This window comes from Pelophylax lessonae (assembly GCF_965119305.1).
Source record: "Pelophylax lessonae genome assembly, chromosome: 5".
Classification (NCBI taxonomy): Eukaryota; Metazoa; Chordata; class Amphibia; order Anura; family Ranidae; genus Pelophylax; species Pelophylax lessonae.
In genome coordinates, this window is record NC_138772.1 from 80,942,015 (window position 1) to 80,966,153 (window position 24,139).

The window sequence follows — 24,139 nt, forward strand, 5'->3', positions numbered from 1 at the left end:
GGGGGGGGCTATACTGATCTCAGACTACAATATCCAGCATGTCTATGGAGGAGGAGCTCTTCCTCCCCCCTTTCTCTTCTCTCCTCCCTCCCTTCCCATCCATTATCCCCCTCTGCCCCCCCTCTCTCTGTCCTCTCTATCCCCCCATCTCTGTCCTCTCTCTCCCCCCCATCTCTGTCCTCTCTCCCCCCCCCCCATCCCTGTCCTCTCTCTCTCTGTATTCTACCCCCCCCCCCAGTCTTCTCTCTCTCTCTCTCTCTCTCTCTCTGTCTCTGTCTCTCTGTGTCTGTCTCTCTGTCTGTCTCTCTGTCTGTCTCTCTCTTCCCTCCGTCATCCCTCCCTCCCTCTGCATTGAAAGGAGGCACGCTGGTCTCTCTGCATTGAAGGGGGCACACTCTACCTTGATTACTGAAGGCCCCTTTCACACTTTTGTGACCTCAAAGTCACAAAATTTTTAACAGCGTTTTTTTTGCCGCAAAGCAATGCCTATTACATTTTTCTGTTTGCCCCCTCCAAAAGGGGGCATTTGGGGTGGATGGAGCTGGGGTGGGCATATGGGGTGGATGGAGCTGGGGTGGGCATTTGGAGGTTGGATGGGTGTTTGGGATAGATAGTGCTAGGGTGGGCATTTGGGGTGGATGGAGCTGCTGGGGGCATTTGGGGTGTATGGAGCTGGGTGGGCATTTGGGGTGTATAGAGCTGGGGGGGGGGGGGGTGGTGGATGGTGCAGAGTCCGACCCTTGCATTCTGTACATTACACACTCCTGTCCCCTGCACTCTGTACATTACACACTCCTGTCCCCTGCACTCTGTACATTACACACTCCTGTCCCCTGCACTCTGTACATTACACTCTCCTGTCTCCTGCACTCTGTACATTACACTCTCCTGTCCCCTGCACTCTGTACATTACACACTCCTGTCTCCTGCACTCTGTACATTACACTCTCCTGTCCCCTGCACTCTGTACATTACACACTCCTGTCCCCTGCACTCTGTACATTACACTCTCCTGTCTCCTGCATTATGTACATTACACTCTCCTGTCTCCTGCATTCTGTACATTACACTCTCCTGTCTCCTGCATTCTGTACATTACACTCTCTTGCACTATATACACAATAATGTACATTATATACTTCTCACCAAAGTCTTCATTGTCTCAACAGTTGCTGGTTGCTATGCAGTCTCTGACTATTTTAATGAGCTGAGCAATCAAAGCATATTTTATGAGTACTAGGAAGTCTGGGTTTTGTTTACCCTATCCCTTAAGCCCCCCCCCCCCCACTGCTAAGCAATTGGCCACACCCACAATTTGCTTGGTTTTGTTTCTCTTTCAGTGTCCCTCATTGCAAAGTTCAAAAGTTGGGAGGTATGGGCATCGGGTCAATTGCCCCCCCCCCCGAAAAAAATATTACCCATGGCACACTTACTGCAGGAGCAGGCCAGCAGCGCGGTGGAGCTGAAAGCTTCTCTTGTAGTCCCACCGCCGCGCCGCTGGCCTATACAGGGGGGCGCCAAAATGGAGCTTCGCTTGTGTAGGCAGAAATCCCTGCACCGGCCCTGGGTCTGTGCATATAAGGTGTCCCAACACTTAGGGTAATTTTTACTTGCTTGCCCCAGGTCTGTAACTCCCGAAAAAAGGATGATACAGATGACAGCCCTGAAACTGCATCTTCAAAAATAAGTAAACGAAATATTCCATTGATGACAGGTGTTAAAATGAATGTTCAATATGGATTTCATAAGGATAAATAAGTAATCGAACTAGTAGTTCCATATTTGTACCAGCCAGCCACCCACAGCCCCTGTGCCAGCTACCCACCCACCACAGGGTGCCAGACAGCCAGCCACCCACCCACCACAGGGTGCCAGACAGCCAGCCATCCACCACAGGGTGCCAGCCAGCCACCCACCCACCACAGGGTGCCAGACAGCCAGCCACCCATCACAGGGTGCCAGTCAGCCACCCACCACAGGGTGCCAGTCAGCCACCCACCACAGGGTGCCAGCAAGCTAGCCACCCACCACAGGATGCCAGCAAGCCAGCCATTAAGCATTAAACAAAAATTTACATGTTCAGTACCAGATTTGTAGCAAAAATTGTCTTTATTTTTTCAAGATTTAAATGTACAAAATATCGGCCCATATCGGCCAATACCGATACGTTGTGACCAAAATATCGGTATTGGTATCGGTCCTGAAAAAACCATATCGGTCTATCCCTAGTCAAATGCATGTCTGCTGACTGCATTTGGGGTGGCACCCAAAATCACATTGTGTAATTTGACACAATTTTAATGCAATTTGGAATCACGGCAAGAATTGCGCAATTCTATCAACAATTCTATATTGCTCAGATGTGAATGTGTCCTAAAAGACAATACATTATGGTGTGTGTGTGTGTGTATATACTCTATATACTGTGTGTATGTATATATATATATATATATATATATATATATATATATATATATATATATATATATATATACATATATATATATATATATAAAACACATATACACATATAAAGTAATTATCTATATCAATCTTTAAGCTCACTGTTGCAGATATTAGGAAGAAAGAAGCCCTCTTCCTCACATCACAGCACCTTCTCACCTAGATTCTCCACCTCTGGGCTGCAGAATCTGGGATAAAGATATTTTACATATTTTACAGAGATGACCAGTGAGATCTTTAGATCTCGCCTTCATAAACTGGCCATCTCAATGACAGAAGGGTGTGTCCTGTGATGAGAAGTGAAGAACATGTTCTCCATTCCTCATCTCAGCTTTATAAACTGGCACATCTGAAAGATCAGATGTGATCATCAGCATCTTGGCTTTTCTCTCTTTCATAAAGGGACACCTAAGCTTGGGAAACTTGAAGAAATAAGAAGAGGACAACCAATAAAAAAATGTACGGACATGGTCAAAGAATTGATGAACATGTAGTTGCAAAAACGTAGGACCCAAACAGAAGACTGACCATTCTTGAGAAACACCATCCATGTGGTTGCCAGGAGTTGACAACGACTTGATGGCATTTCATAATAAAAAATAAAAAAATAGGCTTAAATCACAAAGCTAACACACCAGGATATGGATACTTATTTTAAAGTAAATCCAATAGGATATGAATATTACAGTGGTACGTAATAAAAAAAGATCCTTATCCTTGTGTTAACCTCTGTGAATAAGTCTAATATCATGCAGTCCACCCATGTCTGTTACCCTTACTGTTACTCTTCAATTTGACAGAGGCAAGGAGAGAAGGTTTTACCTGACAATTTGATGGAGTGACACACAAGTACGGAATCTCAAATGTAGTGTCAGAGACTTCTTTTATAAACTGGCTAGTCAGGTAAAAAGGAAATGTGACACAGATTAACATTCCAGAAGACTCAATGGGGTTGATTTACAAAAACTAGAGAGTGCAAAATCTGATGCAGCTCTGCTGTAATTATACTACTATACAAAACTCTGGTTCAGCCACATCTTGAATATGAAGTCCACTTTTGGTATCTAATTTTCAGGAAGGATGTCCTTGAACTGGAGAGAATCCAGAGAAGGGCAACAACACTAATAAGGGGGCCACAGGAACTCAATATATAACACACCGGGGTGGATTTACTAAAACTGAAATGCGCAATCTGGTGCAGCTGTGCATAGAAACCAATCAGCTTCCAGTTTTTTTTTTTTTTGTCATAGCTTAATTGAACAAGCTGAAGTTAGGCCCCTTTCACACATACGGTCCATTCAGTTCATCAGTTCAGTCACGTCAAAATGTATCAGTTTTTCATCCGGTTCTTCATCCATTTTTCATCAGTTGTCATCCGTTTTTCGTCAGTTGTCATCCGTTTTTCATCCGTTGTCATCCGTTTTTCATCCGATCCGTTTTTTTGACGGATGAAAAATAGGGCATTCATCCGTTCAAAAAAACGGACATTGACGGAAGCGGATGAAAACGGATGTTAACTGATGATCATCTGTTGTCATCCGTTTTTACATAGAGATACATTGATGTCCGTTTTTCATCCGTCAACAGATAGATGAAATATGGACAAACGGACCGTATGTGTGAAAGGGGCCTTAGAAGCTGATTGACTACCTTGCACAGCTGCACCAGATTTTGCACTCTCCAGTTTTAGTAAATCATCCCCAGTGTTTTCTATGATGGGCTATGTGTCTATGTAGCCTAAAGGTAACCTTGTAATATCCCCCAATAAACATTGTTGAATAGAAACACTCCAGAAGAGGTACATCAGAATATTTCTTGATTTATTTACATATTTACCGTATAACAGCATTTTTTTACCAAAATATTTAATTTCTACTTTAGAGGGACAGGACCATAAATATGTTTTTAATAGCTAAAAAGCAGATGTCCCTTTTTAGTGGAGAAAGAAAAGAAAAATGCTCATCAAGATGTGAACAGCACCAATTCTCAGTTACTGTAGCAGCTGGCGATCTGGCAGCCGATGGCTATTGTACAGAACATATTCTGGATCGTGTAGAAGGGATCATGTCCTGATCCAGTTCAGTAAACAACTTGTTATATATTGGAAAAGATTTGTGTTCTGTCTCAGAACATTTTGATTATGTGCACAGAATACAAATAAACAGCTCCACAATTTATTTTCATTGTAGATCTCCTTTCATCCAGTTTGTTATATATTGACTTTGTAGTCAATGTGAATTTTTCCTTGTGGTAATATTAACAGGCTGTTCAGGACTAAGCTGTCTGAGCGTGCTGTATGGGAATTTATGCAATTATAGAGAAGGTGAGATGATGAAGATGACGTGGTGCCATGCCTTTTCGGAGGCGATAGAGGTACATTTGCAGTCTGCTTAGCACAAGATTTCTCAACCAGGGGTCCGTGGAACCCTAGGGTTCCTCCTGAGGTTGCTAGGGGTTCCTTGAGCAATGGACAATTTCTGCCTCTCCGAAAAGTTCCCAATGACACCATTGTTTCTTTTAGCTATCTGTAAGGGGGACATTCTTCCCAATTAAGACAAGAGAAGGGAGCATTCTTCCTAATGTGTCAAGAGTTGTAGATTTTTAATATTTAGTAGGGGTTTCCTGAGACCAGAAATTTATTTCAAGGGTTCCTCTGTGTTGAAAAGGTTGAGAAAGGCTGGCCTTGCATATAGTAAAATAGTGCTAGCTCACTTGGGGAGCCACACACACACCTCTGGTCAAAAAATGTGAGATTTTTTTATATTTGGGTAAAGCAGGCACTGGTCATTGTAAGGCAGCCCCCCCAACCCCCACACTTCCTTTTGATGTTATAATGATGTTATAAACCTAAACTGGATTGGCCTGATTCATTAGAAATCTGCGATTTTGGATGGAACAATTCATTCGTCACTGTCCTCATGTCCTGTATGAAAAGAACCATACTCCTAACAGCAGTATATAAAAAAGGTCACCATAACTCTGCCACATTAAAAAATGTCTGCCATAGTCTGATGGTAAAAAAAAAAAAAAAAAAAATTAGATGGAAAAATTTAAATATCAATCCCACAAAAACAAAAATATGCTTTTCAGCCAATATTATAATAAACACTAAATCTAAAACAATGAGCAAAATGACATTATCAAGCGAATAAAAGGTCTGGTAAGGGGTCATATACCTCTGGCAAGAAGCTTTTAACCCATGGCGGTGATGCACTGGATTTGGCCCATTTGAAGAGTTGATTTGCCCAAGAAGTCTTGCACTAGACACATGTTGATTGGACATATATATATATATAAAACTATGTAATATTGCTCCCCATTTTGGTTTTAATGTGTATTGTGATGCTGACTTTAAAACATATTGCTGTTTTTTTGGGATTTTTTATTTAATTTTTTATATAAAGGGGAAGTGTAAGATCAATTTTTTTTTTCATCTGCTTTATTACCTCCCCCTTTTATATTTGTAGTTTTACAGTTATTTATTTGATTCTTTTTTACTGAGTGCAGAGTTAGGGTCCTTTCACACGGTCTGCATCCGCCGACGGAGTCCATTCTGCTCAGCGGGGATCGATCCGCCGATCCCCGCTGAGCAGGCGGATGACAGCTACGTCTCCGCTCTGTGTGCGGAGATGGAACTGTCAGATCCCTGCTCTCCTCTATGGGGAGATCAGATGAGAATGGACCGCCTGTCCGTTCTCATCGGATCCCATCCGATCCGCCAGACGGATGGAAAATAGGGTTTCCGTCCATCCGGATTTCACAGATAGGATTGGAAGCAGATAGCAGCGGAGATCTCTCCGCTGACACCCGCTGCCCCATAGAGATGCATGGAGCATCCGATCAGGTCCGCCTGAAAAACTGCCAGGCGGATCTGATCGGATTGTTTGTGTGAAAGGACCCTTACTGCAATAATTAAAAAACATTTAGAAAAAGTAAGATACAATTGTAGGTTTGACAAAATCTAGGCTAATATGGAAAAAAAAAACATTCTTGAGTAGATTAACGTAGGTAACGTTGATTGTTTAAGAAGACCCACAAACTGCATAGTTGTTGATTGCTGTTAATGACATTGTACAAGGATTGTGCAATCACTTTATTCTATGTGTAGTCAACTTTACCCAGAAAGCATACATCCAGCGGATGAATGTAGAGTTTTATCAGGAAGATGCCATCCATCCATTTCACAAGTGAACATCAATAACTTGGGAAGACATGGGGACAGGCTCTTCCTTTGCAAAGGAGTTTTCAGACCAGTACTGTACCTTCATGCATTTTTTTGTGTGTTGTGATCTCATGGTACACTTTTTTTGTTCACACCACACTGTGTAACTCCAAAAAAAAAAAAAAAAAAAACAACTTTCATGAATCACACCTACATATGGAGGAGTAGGTGTGGAAGACATCATGCACCGGGCTATGTACACAGCAGCCATGCTTACCAGTATGGTTGTGGTTTTGTAATATAAAACACCAACAACATAAAAATTCACAATGTAACAAACTGCTTTTGGTTTTATTATATTCTCCTGATTCATTAAGAAAGGCTTCTGGAATAAAGCTATTTTATCATCTTCAGTCCATGTTCAAGTGCTTTGTATTTTAACGCTGGTCATTTAGACACCCCAGACTTTATAAAAACAATGCTGTGCACCTTTCCTTTTTTTTTTGCAACGAATGAAGATAATTCACTTTGCATTCAGGTAGTTTTTACTTTAACCTGACGGCAAGAAGTCCAAGATTAAATACAAGAAGACGAAGCATTATGGCATTCATAATTTAAGGCATAAATATGTTACATTATGCCCACGTTCTAGCTTATTTCTGCAAGGCACATATGGTAATAGCAAGGCAAACAATTTTACTTCAAAGCGGAATATTTATGGCATAAAATAAGTTAGTATTTTGATTTTTGAAGTAAGACAATAAAATGTACATGTCCATTAGATCTTGCTGTCCAAGTCTTGTACGGCTGGTCAGAACAGTCCAATACAGTTCTAAGGCAAAACATGCTAGTAGCAGTGACCAGCCCAGAGTATTCAGTTCTTGGTGTGCAGACAAGCCAGAGTCATTGATATTGCTGAATTAGTGGCACTTTGACAGTCTTGACTTCTGATATGTGTGAGGATTTCTGGATAATGCAGCTGGTTGTCCCCTGAAGCTTGTCCTTTCCTTGTGCGAGGTTTGTGAGAGCCATCGCTGCGTTGATTTCTCGCCAGTAGGTCTCATCCTTGCTGGCTCCTCTTTTATTAACTGCACTAGATTAAGTGAAAGAAACACAATTGTGTCAAAGAAGTTATGGCAAATGTACAGGATGGTCACAAGCAGAGCTTAAAGCAAATTTAATTTCTTTTTTTAACCATGCCCCCCCCCCCCCCACCTTGCATGGAAAAAGTATATACAATATACATTCACACCTTTACATTACATAACTACTTCTGCACTGAATGACTCTTGTTTTTAACATGTGAGAATTGTACAATACTATTCTAAACAAAGATTGCATGACTGCGCCACCTCTGGGGATGGGTCCATGACAAACTGGGCTCATAAGAAGTGGGTGGAATGCCAACATTCAACTCAGCAGACTAAGGACACCTAGTGGTGGAAACAAAGTACTGCATGAGTCAGGTAGAAATTTTACAGTTCATATTTGCAGCAAAAGCAGTCCATATTTGTTTATTTATACAGTGAAGGAAAAAGGATTTGATTCCCTGCTGATTTTGTATGTTTGCCCACTGACAAATAAATGATCAGTCTATAATTTTAATGGTAGGTTTATTTTCACAGTGAGAGACATAAAATCCAGAAAAATGCATTTAAAAAAAGTTATACATTTATTTGCATTTTAATGAGTGAAATACGTATTTGACTCCTTCGCAAAACATTACTTAGTACTTGGTGGAGAAACCCTTGTTGGCAATAACAGAGGTCAGACGTTTCTTGTAGTTGGCCACTAGGTTTGCACACAGCTCAGGAGGAGTTTTGTCCCACTCCTTCCCAAGTCCACATCCCCTCTTTAGGTCATTAAGGTTTCGAGGCTGTCGTTTGGTAACTCAAACCTGTAGCTACCTCCACATATTTTCTATGGGATTAGGGCCTGGAGACTGTCTGGTCCACTCCAGGACCCTAATGTGCTTCTTGAGCCACTCCTTTGTTGCCTTGGCCGTGTGTTTTGGGTCATTGTCATCCTGAAATACCCATCCATGACCCATTTTCAATGCCCTGGCTGAGGGAAGGAGGTTTGATGGTACATGGCCCTGTTCATTGTCCCGTTGATGCGGTGAAGTTGTCCTGTTCCCTTAGCAGAAAAACATCCCCAAAGCATAATGTTTCCACCTCCATGTTTGACGGTGGGGATGGTGTTCTTGAGGTCATAGGCAGCATTCCTCTTCCTCTTTCAAACACAGCGAGTTGATGCCAAAGAGCTCAATTTTGGTTTCATCTGACCACAACACTTTCACCCAGTTCTCCTCTGAATCATTCAAATGGTGATTAGCAAACTTCAGATGAGCCTGTACATGTGCTTTCTTGAGCAGGGGGACCTTGTGGGTGCGGAAGGATTTCAGTCCTTCGCACCATAGTGTGTTACCAATTGTTTTCTTGGTGACTATGGTCCCAGCTGCCTTGAGATCATTGACAAGATTCTCCTGTGTAGTTCTGGGCTGATTCCTCACTGTTCTCATGATCATTGAAGCTCCACGAGGTGAGATCGTATTTGGAACCCCAGACCAAGGGAGACTGACAGTTATTTTGTGTTTCTTTCAATAATTGTACCTACTGTTGTCACCCTCTCACCAAGCTGCTTGGTGTTGGTCTCGTAGCCTATTCCAGCCTTGTATAGGTCTACAATCTTGTCCCTGACATCCTTGGACAGCTCTTTGGTCTTGGCCATGGTGGAGAGATTGGAATCTGATTGATTGCTTCTATGGACAGGTGTCTTTTATACAGGTAGCAAGCTGAGATTAGGAGCACTCACATTAACCTCCCTGGCGGTATGATTATGTCAGGAATTACATACCAAAAGCGGTACAATTGTTTTCATGGAAATTTGGCGTTATGTATTATAGGCCTACAATTCTTAGTAATTACTGACTTAAACCTGACCAAAACAAGACTCTAGTAGACATCCCAGATGTGATAAATTTGAAACACAAACGCATGAATTATAATCGAATCAATAATATTATTTTATTATTTAATATATAATATATATAATAAAATTATATTATTGATTAGATTATAATTCATGCATTATATATTATATATAGATATATGTGTGTATATATATATATATATATATATATATATATATATATATATATAATATATAACGCATTAATTATAATTGAATCAATAATATCATTTTATATATATATGTGTGTGTGCATATATATATATATAATATAAAATGTGTTTTGTGTTTTGTGCAACGTTTTTTTTTTTTTTTTTTAATTTCCCTCCCTAGTTCCGCTCCCATGCAGCATTGCTGCTGCAGGGAATGGAACTAGGAAGTGATCAGACCGACGGAGGGACGGAGGAGCGGCGGGACTCTCGGCTGGCGATCTCAGCAATGAGAGATCATCACTGGATCGCCAGGATAAGGTAAGAGAACACCGCTACGCTCTCTGCAATCCACCCCAAGCGTGACTCGGGGTTACCGATCCTGCAATGAAAAATCAACCCCGAGTCACGCTCGGGATTACCGCCTAGAAGGTTAAGAGAGTTCTCCTAATATCAGCTCGTTACCTGTATAGAAGACACCTGGGAGCAAGAAATCTTTCTGATTGATAGGGGATCAAATAATTATTTCACTCACTAAAATGCAAACCAATTTATAATTTTTTTGAAATGTGTTTTCTAGATATTTTTGTTGTTATTTTGTCTCTCACTGTTATAATAAACCTACCATTAAAATTATAGACCGATCATTCCTTTGTCAGTGAGCAAAGGTACAAAATCAGCAGGGGATCAAATACTTTTTTCCCTCACTATATATATATAGTGATATCATGCCTCCATATTCTGCAGCACAATATAAAAAATTCTGAACCATTTACACTGGTTCCAGCTCCAAGGGAAATTATGATCTAAAGTCCATTGTGCATGTCACACAAATATAACACCCTTCCAGTAAAACTTCCAGTATGTTTTTGGATGGTAGATATAACTGGCACATTCAGAGAAAATAAACAAAAATTAGACTAAAACTTCCCAGAAGAACTGTGTTTATTTAAACAAGTATTTTAATTTTGTTAAATAGGTTGTTTTAAAATGATTATTTCCTGGAAAAAGGGTATACTTTAAAAAATCAGTCCAGCCTAGGTGGTATTTTAAGCAGAAACTAAGCCCAGGAGGCTAAGCCACGTTCTCATTTGTTATATCTCTTGGATACTACAGCAGCAAGATCTCCCAGACATAACTCTCTTTCTATCCACCTGGGAGTTTTGGATTCCCCCCACCCAGCTCTGTATTCAGCAAAACCCTGCTGTGCTCATCAATACAGAAAAAATCAAATAGAAGTGGGCACAACAGGTGTGCAGACCCAGGAACTAAGCCCAGAGATGATCTACAACTTCAATGCCACCTTACCATATGTAGAATTCATAGAAGTCCAATGGAAGACCACAACACGTTGAAGCTTACCCCTTTAAATGCTTACTACTGACTTCTGTCCTCCTGTACATAACATAAAAAGTAGAGACCACACACAATCCCACTTCAATCCACCACACTCACCTTTGGCACTTACTTGGTCCTGATTCCACAGTATCTGAAACAAAGCAGAGATACAAAGTCAGTCAATTTTGTCAGCTGTATAGGAATAAAGTTAAAACCCAACCAAACTTTCAGGCTCAATCAGCTAAATATATTCCAAGTACATAAAAACATTTTTTTTTTTTTTTAAGGAAAGCAGTCACAGCCTGAGTAGAAAAGCTTTCCACATGTCAGCATATTGCAGAGAAGGTGTTGAGGTTAGACATGCCCTCTGCTAAGTCACAGCTAGAGTTGTTCAGTCAGCAAAGCACAAGCTTCCTTCTCTTTGAAAAACTCTAACTCTGGCTCTGTAGTGGCAGACCTCTGCAGAGAGACCACTGCTTCCACACAAGGCAAGGGTACTTCTTTGCAGCATGCCATGAACAGGCCTTTCTCCTCAGGTTGTGGCTGCTTTCTATTATAAACTGTAAGTGTTTGTGCACTGTTTTTTTTGTTTTTTACTGTATTTAGCTGATTTTAACTGAAATTCAGTTAGGCTATCAATATATAAGATCCATGCACTAATGCCAGGCAACCCTACCAGTACACTTGTAATGAGTATTAAAATGCATGAACTGTTATAAGCAGCGAGGCTGGCTGCATACTGCAGTATTATAAAAAGAAGACAGTGTTTTAGCATGATTTAAAGTGATTGTAAAGGATCAACTTGTAAAACAACCCTTTCAGCTTAAAATTGAAATGAAAGGCAAAACATTTTTGCATAGATATAAAAATACATTATAAATACCCTTTCACCCTTTCTTATAAGTGATCACATTCCCTCTGTTCTCAATCGCATAAGAGCTGGGGGAGGAACATCAGCAGCACACTAATCTTCCCAGTGAATGGATGTACAGTGGGGGGCTTATCAGGAAAAGTCTGATCCTTGGAGGAGAGCACACTGAGTTTCCAGCATAGCTAGAGAACTGACCACGCTGTGCTCTTATATCTAGTGTAGTCAGTTTTTAATAGGAAAGCAGAGGGACTGGCAGGAACACCAGGGATTTCAAATAAAGGAAGCAATACAAAGAGAACATGTATTAACACGCAACAGAATGCTAGAGCGTGATTCCAGGTCCATTAGGCCACTTCTGATGTGCCAAGTTGGAGGTACAACTTTCAGCTCCAACTGAAAGTGCAAAAGCAGATACCGCTCCAAGTGACCCCAAGTAATCCCTGCTCAGAATGAGTGGGTACCGGTCCAGTCCGTGACCTGAGAACTCCAGATAAGTGCAAGAAAAGGTTGACCGCACTCCAGTCTTCAGAGAAATGCAAGCTTTTTTCATTAGAAAAAATGAAGGTGCGCAAACTAGGGAGCGTCCTATCAGCAGCAACCGAAACCCCAAACTGCGTGGAGTGAGTGTATAGAAAAGGATGTATGAGTGCGCTTGATAGTATATATAATCAAAATCATCAAAAATGTGATAAAAATTGAAAAGTGATACTCCAAAAAAACTTCAAAGGTCAGAAATTATTTAAAAAAAATAAAGGAATAAAATATAAAGTAAGTACATAAAATTCACAACAAAGGTGCACTGTGTGTGTGAAAACACACATATAATATTCAAGTCCCAAGAGTCCACACGTGTACATGAAATTTCTTGATGATAAAGTGCAAATGAAAAAGTGTAATAATGGTCCACAGACTTGTGCCGTCCACAACACCATGTGAAAAGTGGGAATGGTGATGGTACCCTTACCAGCTAACAAGATAGCATACACTTTATAACTTGCAAGGGCTGGTGTAGTGCAGCAAGAAATCTTCCCACAACCGAATCTTTCACCTCGTAAAATAGTGAGGATGAAACTCTTACCAGATGTAAATTATTACAGGTCAGGTATGGGAACAACCACCGGTATCTCTGATATCCAAGTTGTCTCCCTCTGAACACTCCTACTGTGGCTCCATATCAATATGGGTCTATGGGTCACTCCCGGTGTGTCTCATCCACAGTGATAGTCCCCACCATCAAGCTTTTTTCATTAAAATCCAAATGGTACAAACATCACAGACCCAGGACACAGGATGACAGCAGGATGCGCTTAGTTAAAACTTTGACGAAGCGCATCCTGCATGAAACGCGTTACCATGTGTGCTGTCATCCTGTGTCTTGGGTCTGTAGTGTTTGTATCATTTGGATTTTAATAAATAAAGCTTGCATTTCTCTGAAGACTGGAGTGCGGTCAACCTTTTCTTGCACTTAACTTTCAGCTCCAGTCCGTATAAACTGGAGGAAACAGGTGGAGATTAGTAAGAAAGGGCAAAGCTTTGTGTACGTTGTTAAAATATTGGCCATCATGTATTGGAGATCTAGTTGCTGTAAAGTGGTGGCATCAGACTTCAGTCATGCATGTTGTTCCAGCTGTCCTGTGATAATACACTAAAAACCCTCCACCGGCCGGTGCACCACCTAGCATAAGGTCACCTCACTACCCAGTACTCTTCTGAGACCTATCAACAACAAACCCTGAACATGGAAAGAAGCACGAAGTGGGGGAAGCATGATAGATGATGTCTATAAACATTCTAAAAATGGTTGTAAACCTCAGACATGAAATATGAACAAAGCATATCCCTCTATAATGCATTTTTGTCAACTGTCCCTGATTTCGAGGGACTGTCCCTGATTTGGAACAAAGTCCCTCTGTCTCTCTTTCCTCCTCATTTCTCCCTCATTTTGGTCTGATCTATATAGTTGCATATTAAATGCACTACTTATCTTTCAAAAATGTTTCCCAGTGCTAAACCTTTCATCCAATTTCTAAATTTCTGCATTTGTAAATGTAAAAAACCAGTGTAAGTTAATAGAAGTGGTAAAAAAGCATTAGTGGGTTTAATCAATCATTTTTTTTTTGTACAATTCTCCTTTAACCACTTTAGCCCTGGAAAATTTTGCTGCTCAATGACCAGGCCACTTCTTTCAACTCGGCACTGCGCGACTTTAACTGACAATTGCGCGGTCATGTAATGCTGTACCCAAACAAAATGTACGTCCTTTTTTCCCCACAAACAGAGCTTTCTTTTGGTGGTATTTGATCACCTCTGCGCTTTTTATTTTTTGCAATATTAATAAAAAAAAGAGGAGAATTTTGCGAAAAATTTACATTTTCTACTTTGACTGTTAATAAATATCCAATATATTCAATTTTTGTAATATATTTAGGCCAAAATGTATTTAGCTACATGTCTTTAATAAAACAATTCTCAATGAGCGTATTTTTATCCACTTTAAGACTGGAAGATTTTACCCCCTTCCTGACCAGGCTATATTTTGCGATTCAGGACTGCGTTACTTTAACGGACAATTGCGCGGTCGTGCGATGCTGTACCCAGATTAAATTTATGTCCTTTTTTTTCCACAAATAGAGCTTTCTTTTGGGGGTATTTGATCCCGTGTGTGATTTTTAATTTTTTGAAAAAAAGAGCGACAATTTTGAAAAAAAAAAAAAACAATATTTTTCACATTCTGATATATAACATTCCCAAAAAAATTTAAAAATCAAAATTTTTTAACATTTTAGACCAATTTGTTTTCTGCTACATCTTTTTGGTAAAAAAAATCGCAATAAGCGTATTTTGATTGGTTTGCGCAAAAGATATGACGTTTACTAAGCACAGGAAAGATTTATGTAAACAAGCCGCCTGTCATTCTCCCCTGTGTAAAAATGGAGATCAGACAGTTCTACTATGTAGGACCGTTGATCTCTGTTTTTACAGTAGTAGCCATGTCCCATCACAGTTAGAAGCACACCCCTAGGACACACTTAACCCCTCCCTCTCCAATACAGTTAACCCCCTTCCCTGCCAGTGTCATTTTTACAGTAACAGTGCATATGTAGAGCACTGCTTACTGCAGTAATGTCACTGGTAACCCCAAAAGTGTCAAAAATGTCAGTCAAGGGTCCGATCTGTACGCCGCAATGTCGCAGTCCCGCAAAAAAAATCGCAGATCGCCGCCATTACTCGTTAAAAAAAAAAACACCAAAAAAAACCACCAAAAATGACAAAAATCTTTCCCTTTGTTAGTAAACGCGATAACTTTTGCGCAAACCAATCAAAATACGCTTTTTGCGATTTTTTTTACCAAACATATGTAGCATAAAACAAATTGGCCGAAAATGTTAAAAAATTTTGATTTTTACATTTTATTTTGGGAATTTCATATAAAAAAATGTGAAAAATATTGTTATTTTTGCAAAATTTACGCTTTTTTTTGTTTATAGCGCATGATCAAAAAATCGCACAGGTGATCAAATACCACCAAAAGAAAGCTCTGTTTGTGGGGAAAAAAGGACGTGAAATTCATTTAGGTACAGCGTCGCACGACCGTGCAATTGTCTGTTAAAGTCACGCAGTAAAAAATCGCAAAAAACCCCCTGGTCAGGAAGGGGGTAAAATCTTCCGGGGCTTAAGTGGTTAAAAAAACTCCCCAGGAGCTCCACTTAATAAACATCACAAGTAGACCAATATGACCGCCATTCCTGTAGCACTAATAGGAGGTCCAGCCACCCTACTCTTATACCACGGTACATATTCATTAAGACACATTGGCAGAAGACAGAAGCTTGACCCAATATAATTATAAGACAGTTAGTGGTTAGTGCAGGCACTGCCTGAGCATATCTGCTGGAGAAGGTCATAGGCAAGGAGCAGGGGTGGGGAGAGACCACACTTGCTTCCTACCCTCCCAACCAATGATGGGCTTTGTGAACTACTATGTCTGTGGTACAGCCACTGCCTTTACCTTACAATGCAACTCCTAAATAAAAACTGAGATGACTCTATTAATGCAAAATCGAAGTAGTCCATGTACATTCTATGTTATCTATGTTCTCTGATGTTCTTATGTATGTTTTCTGGCTATGATAACATAGCCAGTACATGTATTCCAAAATACACACTACGCCAATGAAAACCCCCTGTCTTTTTCAACGCAATGTGGAGATTTCATTGTGTGAGTTAAAAATGGTCATATTTTCACAGCATGCCTCTTATAAAACAAACTGAAATAGTAACCGATTAATGAAAACCACACATAAGGCTGTTTTTAATAAAACAGAATGTAATGGGGGAATAAAATAAGGCAATAAGCTGAACATTATCGCAGTCGGCATAGCGGCGCGTCTTTTCAGAGGTCAGAAAGTTCTTTATGAGCTCTGGACAAAAAAAGCTGCTTCAGTAAACTTGCAAAATCCCCCACACTTTGAGCTATGTGCAGAAAGTCCTATAAACTTTTACAGTAAAATCATGTTGATGTACGCCACGTGCCAAGCCCACAAAGGTTTTTTTTTTTTTTGCAAGAAGGTTTTCACGAGATGTTTTCTTCTGACCCATGAATCTGATGCTGTCTTTTCCATACATCTCAGGACATTTCATTTACACCCTCAGCACTAACACCTTTTTTCTCAAATACCCCTACACTCACCAAATTGCAGGTTCTCACGAGAGGGAGAGATCTGTGACTACTACTATGAGGAAGAAAACCTCAAGTCTTCAAAATTTGTTAAGATGGACATTAGACGGCAGCTAAGCATATGTTTTATGATATGACCACTGAGCATTTTATTTCCAGATGAATCAGCAAACAATTATCCATATCGGATGCATATGAATGTCTGTGCACTGAGCAAGCACCCCTGACACAAATCTTAGCTTGCTAGAATCTTAATAACTATTACAGTTTACACATAAGGAGTTTGCATGTTCTCCCTGTGCCTGCGTGGGTTTCTTGCAGGTACTCCGGTTTCCTTCCACACTCCAAAGACATGATAGTAGGTTAACTGTTAATCCAGTCTAAATTGACCCTACTATGTGTGTGTATGAATGTGAGTTAGGGACCTTAGATTGTAAGCTCCTTGAGGGTAGGGACTGATGTGAATGTACAATGTATATGTAAATTGATGGCGCTATATAAGTAAAGCGCTGCGTAAATTGACCGCGCTATATAAGTACCTAAAATAAATAAATAAAATAAATAAGTTAGATTTGAACTCTAAATGAGACCCATCACAAGAGAAACACGGGGGCTGATATTACTGATGTCTTCTTTTGGAAATGCTCACTGTCTCTCATGCTGACCCCCCTTGCTTAAATAATTCAGTCACTGACCCAGAACAAGTATGCAGATAAGGACTTCTAGTTTCTTCACTCTGACTTTTCTGCAGGCAAATGCACTGGAGGTTATTTGTTATTTGCTATTGTTGCTGGGGGATCTATTATTGCTGGGGGGGGGGTCTATTTTTGCTAGCTGCAGGTTATCTATTACACTGTTTTTCTTGTTATCATTAACAAATTCCATACACATTATTTAGCACCCCAAAATAATACTTTGTTCTGTATTCTCTAAAAGGGGAGGTACTGGGAGGTTGGAAGTGGATGGAACCGAACCAAGGGATGGTGCTTGGAGGGGAAGATGGTGGAGACAAGGGGTGACTCTGAAGGGGAGTACCTGCTCCTGTTTTTTGAGAAAAAAGTCCTGATGCCAAGTAAATGCCAGGTAAATGAGAATGGTAGCATTGTATTGGCTGTGTACAGGCTCATTTTTTCAACTCTGCTGATCCACACGTAACCTAACTTCTGCTGATCCACACGTAACCTAACTTCTGCTGATCCACACACGTAACCTAATTTATTCAAGTTTATTCTACTAAATTGGGCAATTAGCTACATGGCAACTGGAAATATAAGGGCTGAAGGAAAGAAATCTAACAGAATCTGTCCATGCTATTGCCACTATCGTATCTGCGGCTATCAGAATACTCAAACATTTGTTGCATCTGACTGGATGCAGTCACTATTCGGTCAACAATTTTCCACCTGGTTCCTTTGACAAAAATTGATCGAACAATAAACTTCTGTCAAGCTGGGCGGCACCCACAACTCAAATTTTAGGTGATTCAGCATGGATCTGCTAAAATTCAAGCCATGTATGGCAGCCTAACGTTTTTGTGTTTCTTAATAGGGTTTCCAGCTGTTGGGCAGGTATGACAACAGGTAGATACATATTCGCCAGCACACCAAGGATCTTGCAAAAGCAGTCCAAAAACTTTATTCCAGAGAAGATCACATCAAAAAAATTAGTGCAACGTTTCGGAGCCGCACAGAACCCCTTCGTCAAGCATGTGACATGCCTGACAAAGGGGTCCTGCGTGGCTCAGAAACGTTGCACTAATTTTTTTTATGTGATCTTCTCTGGAATAAAGTTTTTGGACTGCTTTTGCAAGATCCTTGGTGTGCTGGTGAATATGTATTTACTTGTAACCGATCCAGTGGCCAGCTGGTGATCGCTTCAGCACCCTGTACACAAGTGCCTACAAACCAGGAAGGTGTGCGATAGGAATATGAACTATAAGGTATGACAACAGGACCTGGGATTCTGTATGACCTCTCTGTTTTGAGCTCCACTAGCTACACATCTAAAAGGTCATAGGCTTTCCACAACCATCCCTACATTTGAATAAAGGGGCAAAGCACATTAATGTACAAAATAATGTGGCCCCTCCCTGTTCTCCATTCTCTGATAAAAGAACAGGGAAGGATTGGGATGGGGATAGAACCACACCATCACACAACCGTTTCCAGGCACAAAACGAAAGAAGTTCCAGTTGCTATCGATGCCTTCATCAGCTCCCACTAATGCTGAGAAAGTAAACAGAATAGAGTCTGCATGATGGCATATAAATAATTTCAAATATAGAAAAGCAAACTAACACATACTGCGTTGTTATGTTTGTACATGCACTATGTTTGACATTGTCAAAGAAAACCCAAGAGCACCATGTTGTGAGATTCCTTGTAGGAGAATAAATGCAGTGGCGTCACTAGGGTTGGTGTCACCTGGTGCGGTAAAACATGGTGTCACCCCCCCCCCCCTATATTCGGGCCAGGCAGCAGCTCAGCGTTGGGAGTTTTTTGTAGCAGGTTGCGACGGTCATTAAGGCCTAGAGGATAGCAGGTTAGGCACTTCCTAATGGCTCAGTTCCTAGGAGCAGTAACGGATAATGGCTGACAGGCCATCCTGCCAGAACCAGCAAAAATGCAGCAGTGATCCCTCTGGTTATACATTCGCTCCCTCTGGGTTGACCAGGCTGACTTTGGTCAGTAATGTAGCCCGTCTGTACCCTGGCAATGACAAAGTCTTTCTCTCTCTGGTGGTGCTGGGCAGTGTGGCTCTTTCTGACTTCCCCCCAGCACAGTCCTCTCTTTATGGTGTAGCACTCCCTCCCTCAGCTTTTTCCCAGGTTCCCAGTCCTCAATCTCTCCCCGTAGCAGAGTGCATGCTGGGGGCTATGGTCTGCTCCCTGTGGACTACAAATGGGGCCGCCAATCTTCCGGGACTACATGTCCCATGATGCCCCCCTAGTCTCTTCTGATTGGCCCTGAGCGGTGGCCAATTGGAAGGGAAAAAGACTGGGCAGTAAGCTAGGCGGCAATCAGATGAGAGCCGCTCTCTCTTCTCCTGCACTGCTGACAGGAGAAAAGAGGGGGGGAAGTGGGGAAGATAAACTGACAGCTCGCAGCTCGCTACCTGTTCTCTGGTGGACTGAGCGAGGAAAAGAGCCTGTTGTCACTGCTTAATCATACCTCCCTACTTTGAACTTCAGAATGAGGGACACTGGAGGAGTGAAAAGTTCTGCGGCATGCTAGGTCGCTGTAAATTGTGGGAGGAGCTAAAGGGATATGTTTAAACAAAACCCAGGCTTCCTTGTACCTATAAAATATGCTTTGATTGTTTTGTCTGAGCCTACCTTAAAGAATAAATTCAATAAAATAGTCAGGGACTGCATAGCAACCAGCAACTATTGAGACAATGAAGACTTTGGTGAGAAGTATATAATGTACAGTATTGTGTATATAGTGCGGGAGTGTGTAAAGCAGAGCACAGGGGTTGGGGAGTGCTGCAGCCAGTGACGGGTTTAGGATACATAGCGCAGGCTGCAGGGGTCCAGGGTGTGTAATGCAATGGGTTCAAGATTTAGATGAATGTAATGCACAGAAGGCTGTAGCCAGTGCCAGGTTTAGGAGTACATGATACACACAGAGAGCATTGTCCAGGAGTACATAATGCACAGAACGCAGGGCTCAGGAGTGTGTAATGTATAAAAAAAAAATAATCAGGAGTACAAAACAAAGAGTGCAGGAGACAGGGGTGTGTAGGGGTAAGGAAAGGGCAAAATTCCTCCCACATACAAGAGATGGTCAGAGACTGTGGAAATAATACAGGAGGTGGTCAGAGACTACAGACATGATACAAGAGATGGTCAGAGACTGCAGACATGATACAAGATATGGTCAGAGACTGCAGACATGATACAAGAGACTGCGGACATGATACAAGAGACTGTCAATGACTGTGGACATTATACAAGAGACTGTCAGAGACTGTGGACATGATACAAGAGACTGTAAATGACCGTGGACATGATACAAGAGACTGTCTGAGACTGTGGACATGATACAAGAGACTGTCTGAGACTGTGGACATGATACAAGAGACTGTCTGAGACTGTGGACATGATACAAGAGACTGTCTGAGACTGTGGACATGATACAGGAGATGGTCAGAGACTGCAGACATTATACAAGAGACTGTCAGAGACTGTGGACATGATACAAGAGACTGTCAATGACTGTGGACATTATACAAGAGACTGTCTGAGACTGTGGACATGATACAAGAGACTGTCTGAGACTGTGGACATGATACAAGAGACTGTCTGAGACTGTGGACATGATACAAAAGACTGTCTGAGACTGTGGACATGATACAAGAGACTGTCTGAGACTGTGGACATGATACAAGAGACTGTCTGAGACTGTGGACATGATACAAAAGACTGTCTGAGACTGTGGACATGATACAAGAGACTGTAAATGACCGTGGACATGATACAAGAGACTGTCTGAGACTGTGGACATGATACAAGAGACTGTCTGAGACTGTGGACATGATACAAGAGACTGTCTGAGACTGTGGACATGATACAAGAGACTGTCAATGACTGTGGACATTATACAAGAGACTGTCTGAGACTGTGGACATGATACAAGAGACTGTCTGAGACTGTGGACATGATACAAGAGACTGTCTGAGACTGTGGACACGATACAAGAGACTGTCTGAGACTGTGGACATGATACAAGAGACTGTCTGAGACTGTGGACATGATACAAGAGACTGTCTGAGACTGTGGACATGATACAAGAGACTGTCTGAGACTGTGGACATGATACAGGAGATGGTCAGAGACTGCAGACATTATACAAGAGACTGTCAGAGACTTTGGACATGATACAAGAGACTGTCAATGACTGTGGACATTATACAAGAGACTGTCTGAGACTGTGGACATGATGCAAGAGACTGTCTGAGACTGTGGACATGATACAAGAGACTGTCTGAGACTGTGGACATGATACAAGAGACTGTCTGAGACTGTGGACATGATACAAGAGACTGTCTGAGACTGTGGACATGATACAGGAGATGGTCAGAGACTGCAGACATTATACAAGAGATGTCAGACACTGCAGACATAGTACAGGAGATGGTCAGAGAATGTGGAAATAATACAGGAGATGATCAGAGACTGCAGACATAGTACAGGGGTTGTTGGAAGACTGCGGACATAGTACAGGGGTTGTCGGAAGACTGCGGACATAGTACAGGGGTTGTCGGAAGACTGCGGACATAGTACAGGGGTTGTCGGAAGACTGCGGACATAGTACAGGGGTTGTCGGAAGACTGCGGACATAGTACAGGGGTTGTCGGAAGACTGCAGACATAGTACAGGGGTTGTCGGAAGACTGCGGACATAGTACAGGGGTTGTCGGAAGACTGCGGACATAGTACAGGGGTTGAAAAAAAGTCTGGTGCGCTAAATTGTTACCATCATGAACAAGTGTTATGTGATACCAAAACTTGACCTTATTAAACAATTGTGATGATTACAAAAAATGAAATACAGAGTGAATAAATATTCCTTGAAAGAATATTACTTAAAACAAAATTATGCAATTGTCACACACAATAAAAAAGTCCAAATGTGAAAAATGATGACAATCGTGATACAAATGGGATGTGAAGGTTTCCCACCACCTCACAGATTTGCTTCTTACCAGAATTGGGTTGGTAAAGGGCAGATAGCAGAAAAATCGGTCCAAATGCAAGGGGTGGGAATGCCACTTACCTCTCTGCACATGGACAGGATTAAGATATGACGGTCAACTTCCAACTACCTACACTTCTCATTGTCTCCTATGTATCAGATCTCCGTCTACCGCAGGTAATTCAAATACCGACTTCCCCACCAGGCGAAGTGGCTCCTCCCACTGATCCTACATCAAGAAGTAAAAGGACCTCGGATTGAGCTATATGCCAGGAGCGCCAGGAGTCCCTCTTTACATATGACCTCCAGAGAGTCTGCATAATAACCAATAGCCTGAAATAATTGGGATCTGGTAAGCAGCCCTTTTATATATAGGTGTGATTCTCAGCACAGCACTCACTCTCGGTTTCATCACAGAGGTTCCCCTTTGAACCGATTTTTCTGCTATCTGCCCTTTACCAACCCAATTCTGGTAAGAAGCAAATCTGTGAGGTGGTGGGAAACCTTCACTTTGTATCACGATTGTCGTCACTTCTGAATACCAGTTCACCACTATTTCACCTCCCAACATTCAGCACCTGTGGATTTTAATTGGACTTTATTTTGGGATTTATTGCACTTTTCACATTTGGACTTATTATTGTGTGTGACAATTGCATAATTTTGTTTTATCCTTGGTTCACACTTATGCGATGCGGGAAGGCTGCGAATTCACAGCCTGTTCCCGCATCACAAACGCACCCTTGGCAGTTCACACTGCCATATGCGATACGCTGGGGGTGTCAATGTAATCTTAACGACACCCCCAGTTTGATCGCATATCGCAGTGCGATCTTACAGTTTGCACAGGATCGGATCGCACAAGTGTGAACCGCTGTGCGATCCGATCCTGATGCGGCTCAAAAAAAGGGTCCTGTGCGATTTTACTGCGGGTGCAGTGCGAATTTAGCCATACAAAGTGTATAGCTGAATTCGCACCGCACAGCCGATTGCATATAATGAAGGAGCAGTGCGCTCCGATATTACATGCGAGCGCCGCACTTGCACAAATGTGAACCGGCTGTTAAGTAATATTCTTTCAAGGAATATTTATTCACTCTGTATTTTATTTTTTGTAATCATCACAATTGTTTAATAAGGTCCAGTTTTGGTATCACATAACACTTGTTCATGATGGTAACCATTTAGTGCACCAGACTTTTTTCATCACTATTTATTCCTATTGGATCTTTGGTTGCAGCTCACATACATTTATCAGTGCACTTTTCCACATACATTATAGTACAGGGGATAATGGAGACTGGGAGCATGCTTCTGTAGTTTACAAGAGACTGGACACATAGTACATGGTATATTACAGCAGCACTCTCCTAAAACATAAAATACTGTTGAAGTTCAATTTTCTTGAAGTTAAAAAGAACATGAACAATCCTTCCAGTTATAATGTGCCAGCAGTGCAAGGGTTACCTGCAATTTACCTTGTCCTACTAACGGTAGCTTCTTCTATCCTGACAGAGAATGCCATAATCAGCAGCCTGGTGTGCCTCCTCACCCCTCCTCCTCCCCCCTCCTCCTCTGTGTACACAGGAAGTAAACATCACAGCTTAAGGAGGAGGGGCGGCTTTAGTTCAGTGTACTCCGTACATACACTACAGTGAAAAGTGTAGTCTGGAGGCAGCTGGGGAGACATCCCGGGCTGGTGTCACCCCTCTGGCGGGTGTCACCCGGTGCGGACCGCCCCCCCGCACCCCCCATAGTGACGCTACTGATAAATGTAGTCACCTTCTAATCAGAAATGGAATCACATCAGAAA

General features: G+C 41.6%; 1 protein-coding gene across 2 annotated transcripts in view; it reads right to left on the reverse strand.

Annotated features, from left to right (window-relative positions):
- Positions 1-6,863: 6,863 nt before the first annotated feature.
- Positions 6,864-24,139, reverse strand: part of MKX (mohawk homeobox) — a 189,116-nt gene continuing 171,840 nt past the window's right edge. Inside the window, exons 6-7 of one of the 2 annotated variants that reach the window (XM_082257470.1) lie at positions 11,200-11,233; positions 6,864-7,718 (exon numbers count right to left, since the gene is read on the reverse strand). In XM_082257470.1, coding sequence (XP_082113596.1) covers positions 7,529-7,718; positions 11,200-11,233 — 224 coding nt within the window. In that variant the 3' untranslated portion in view covers positions 6,864-7,528. The remainder of the gene's footprint in view (positions 7,719-11,199; positions 11,234-24,139) is intronic. The other variant, XM_082257471.1, reaches the window with a different exon arrangement.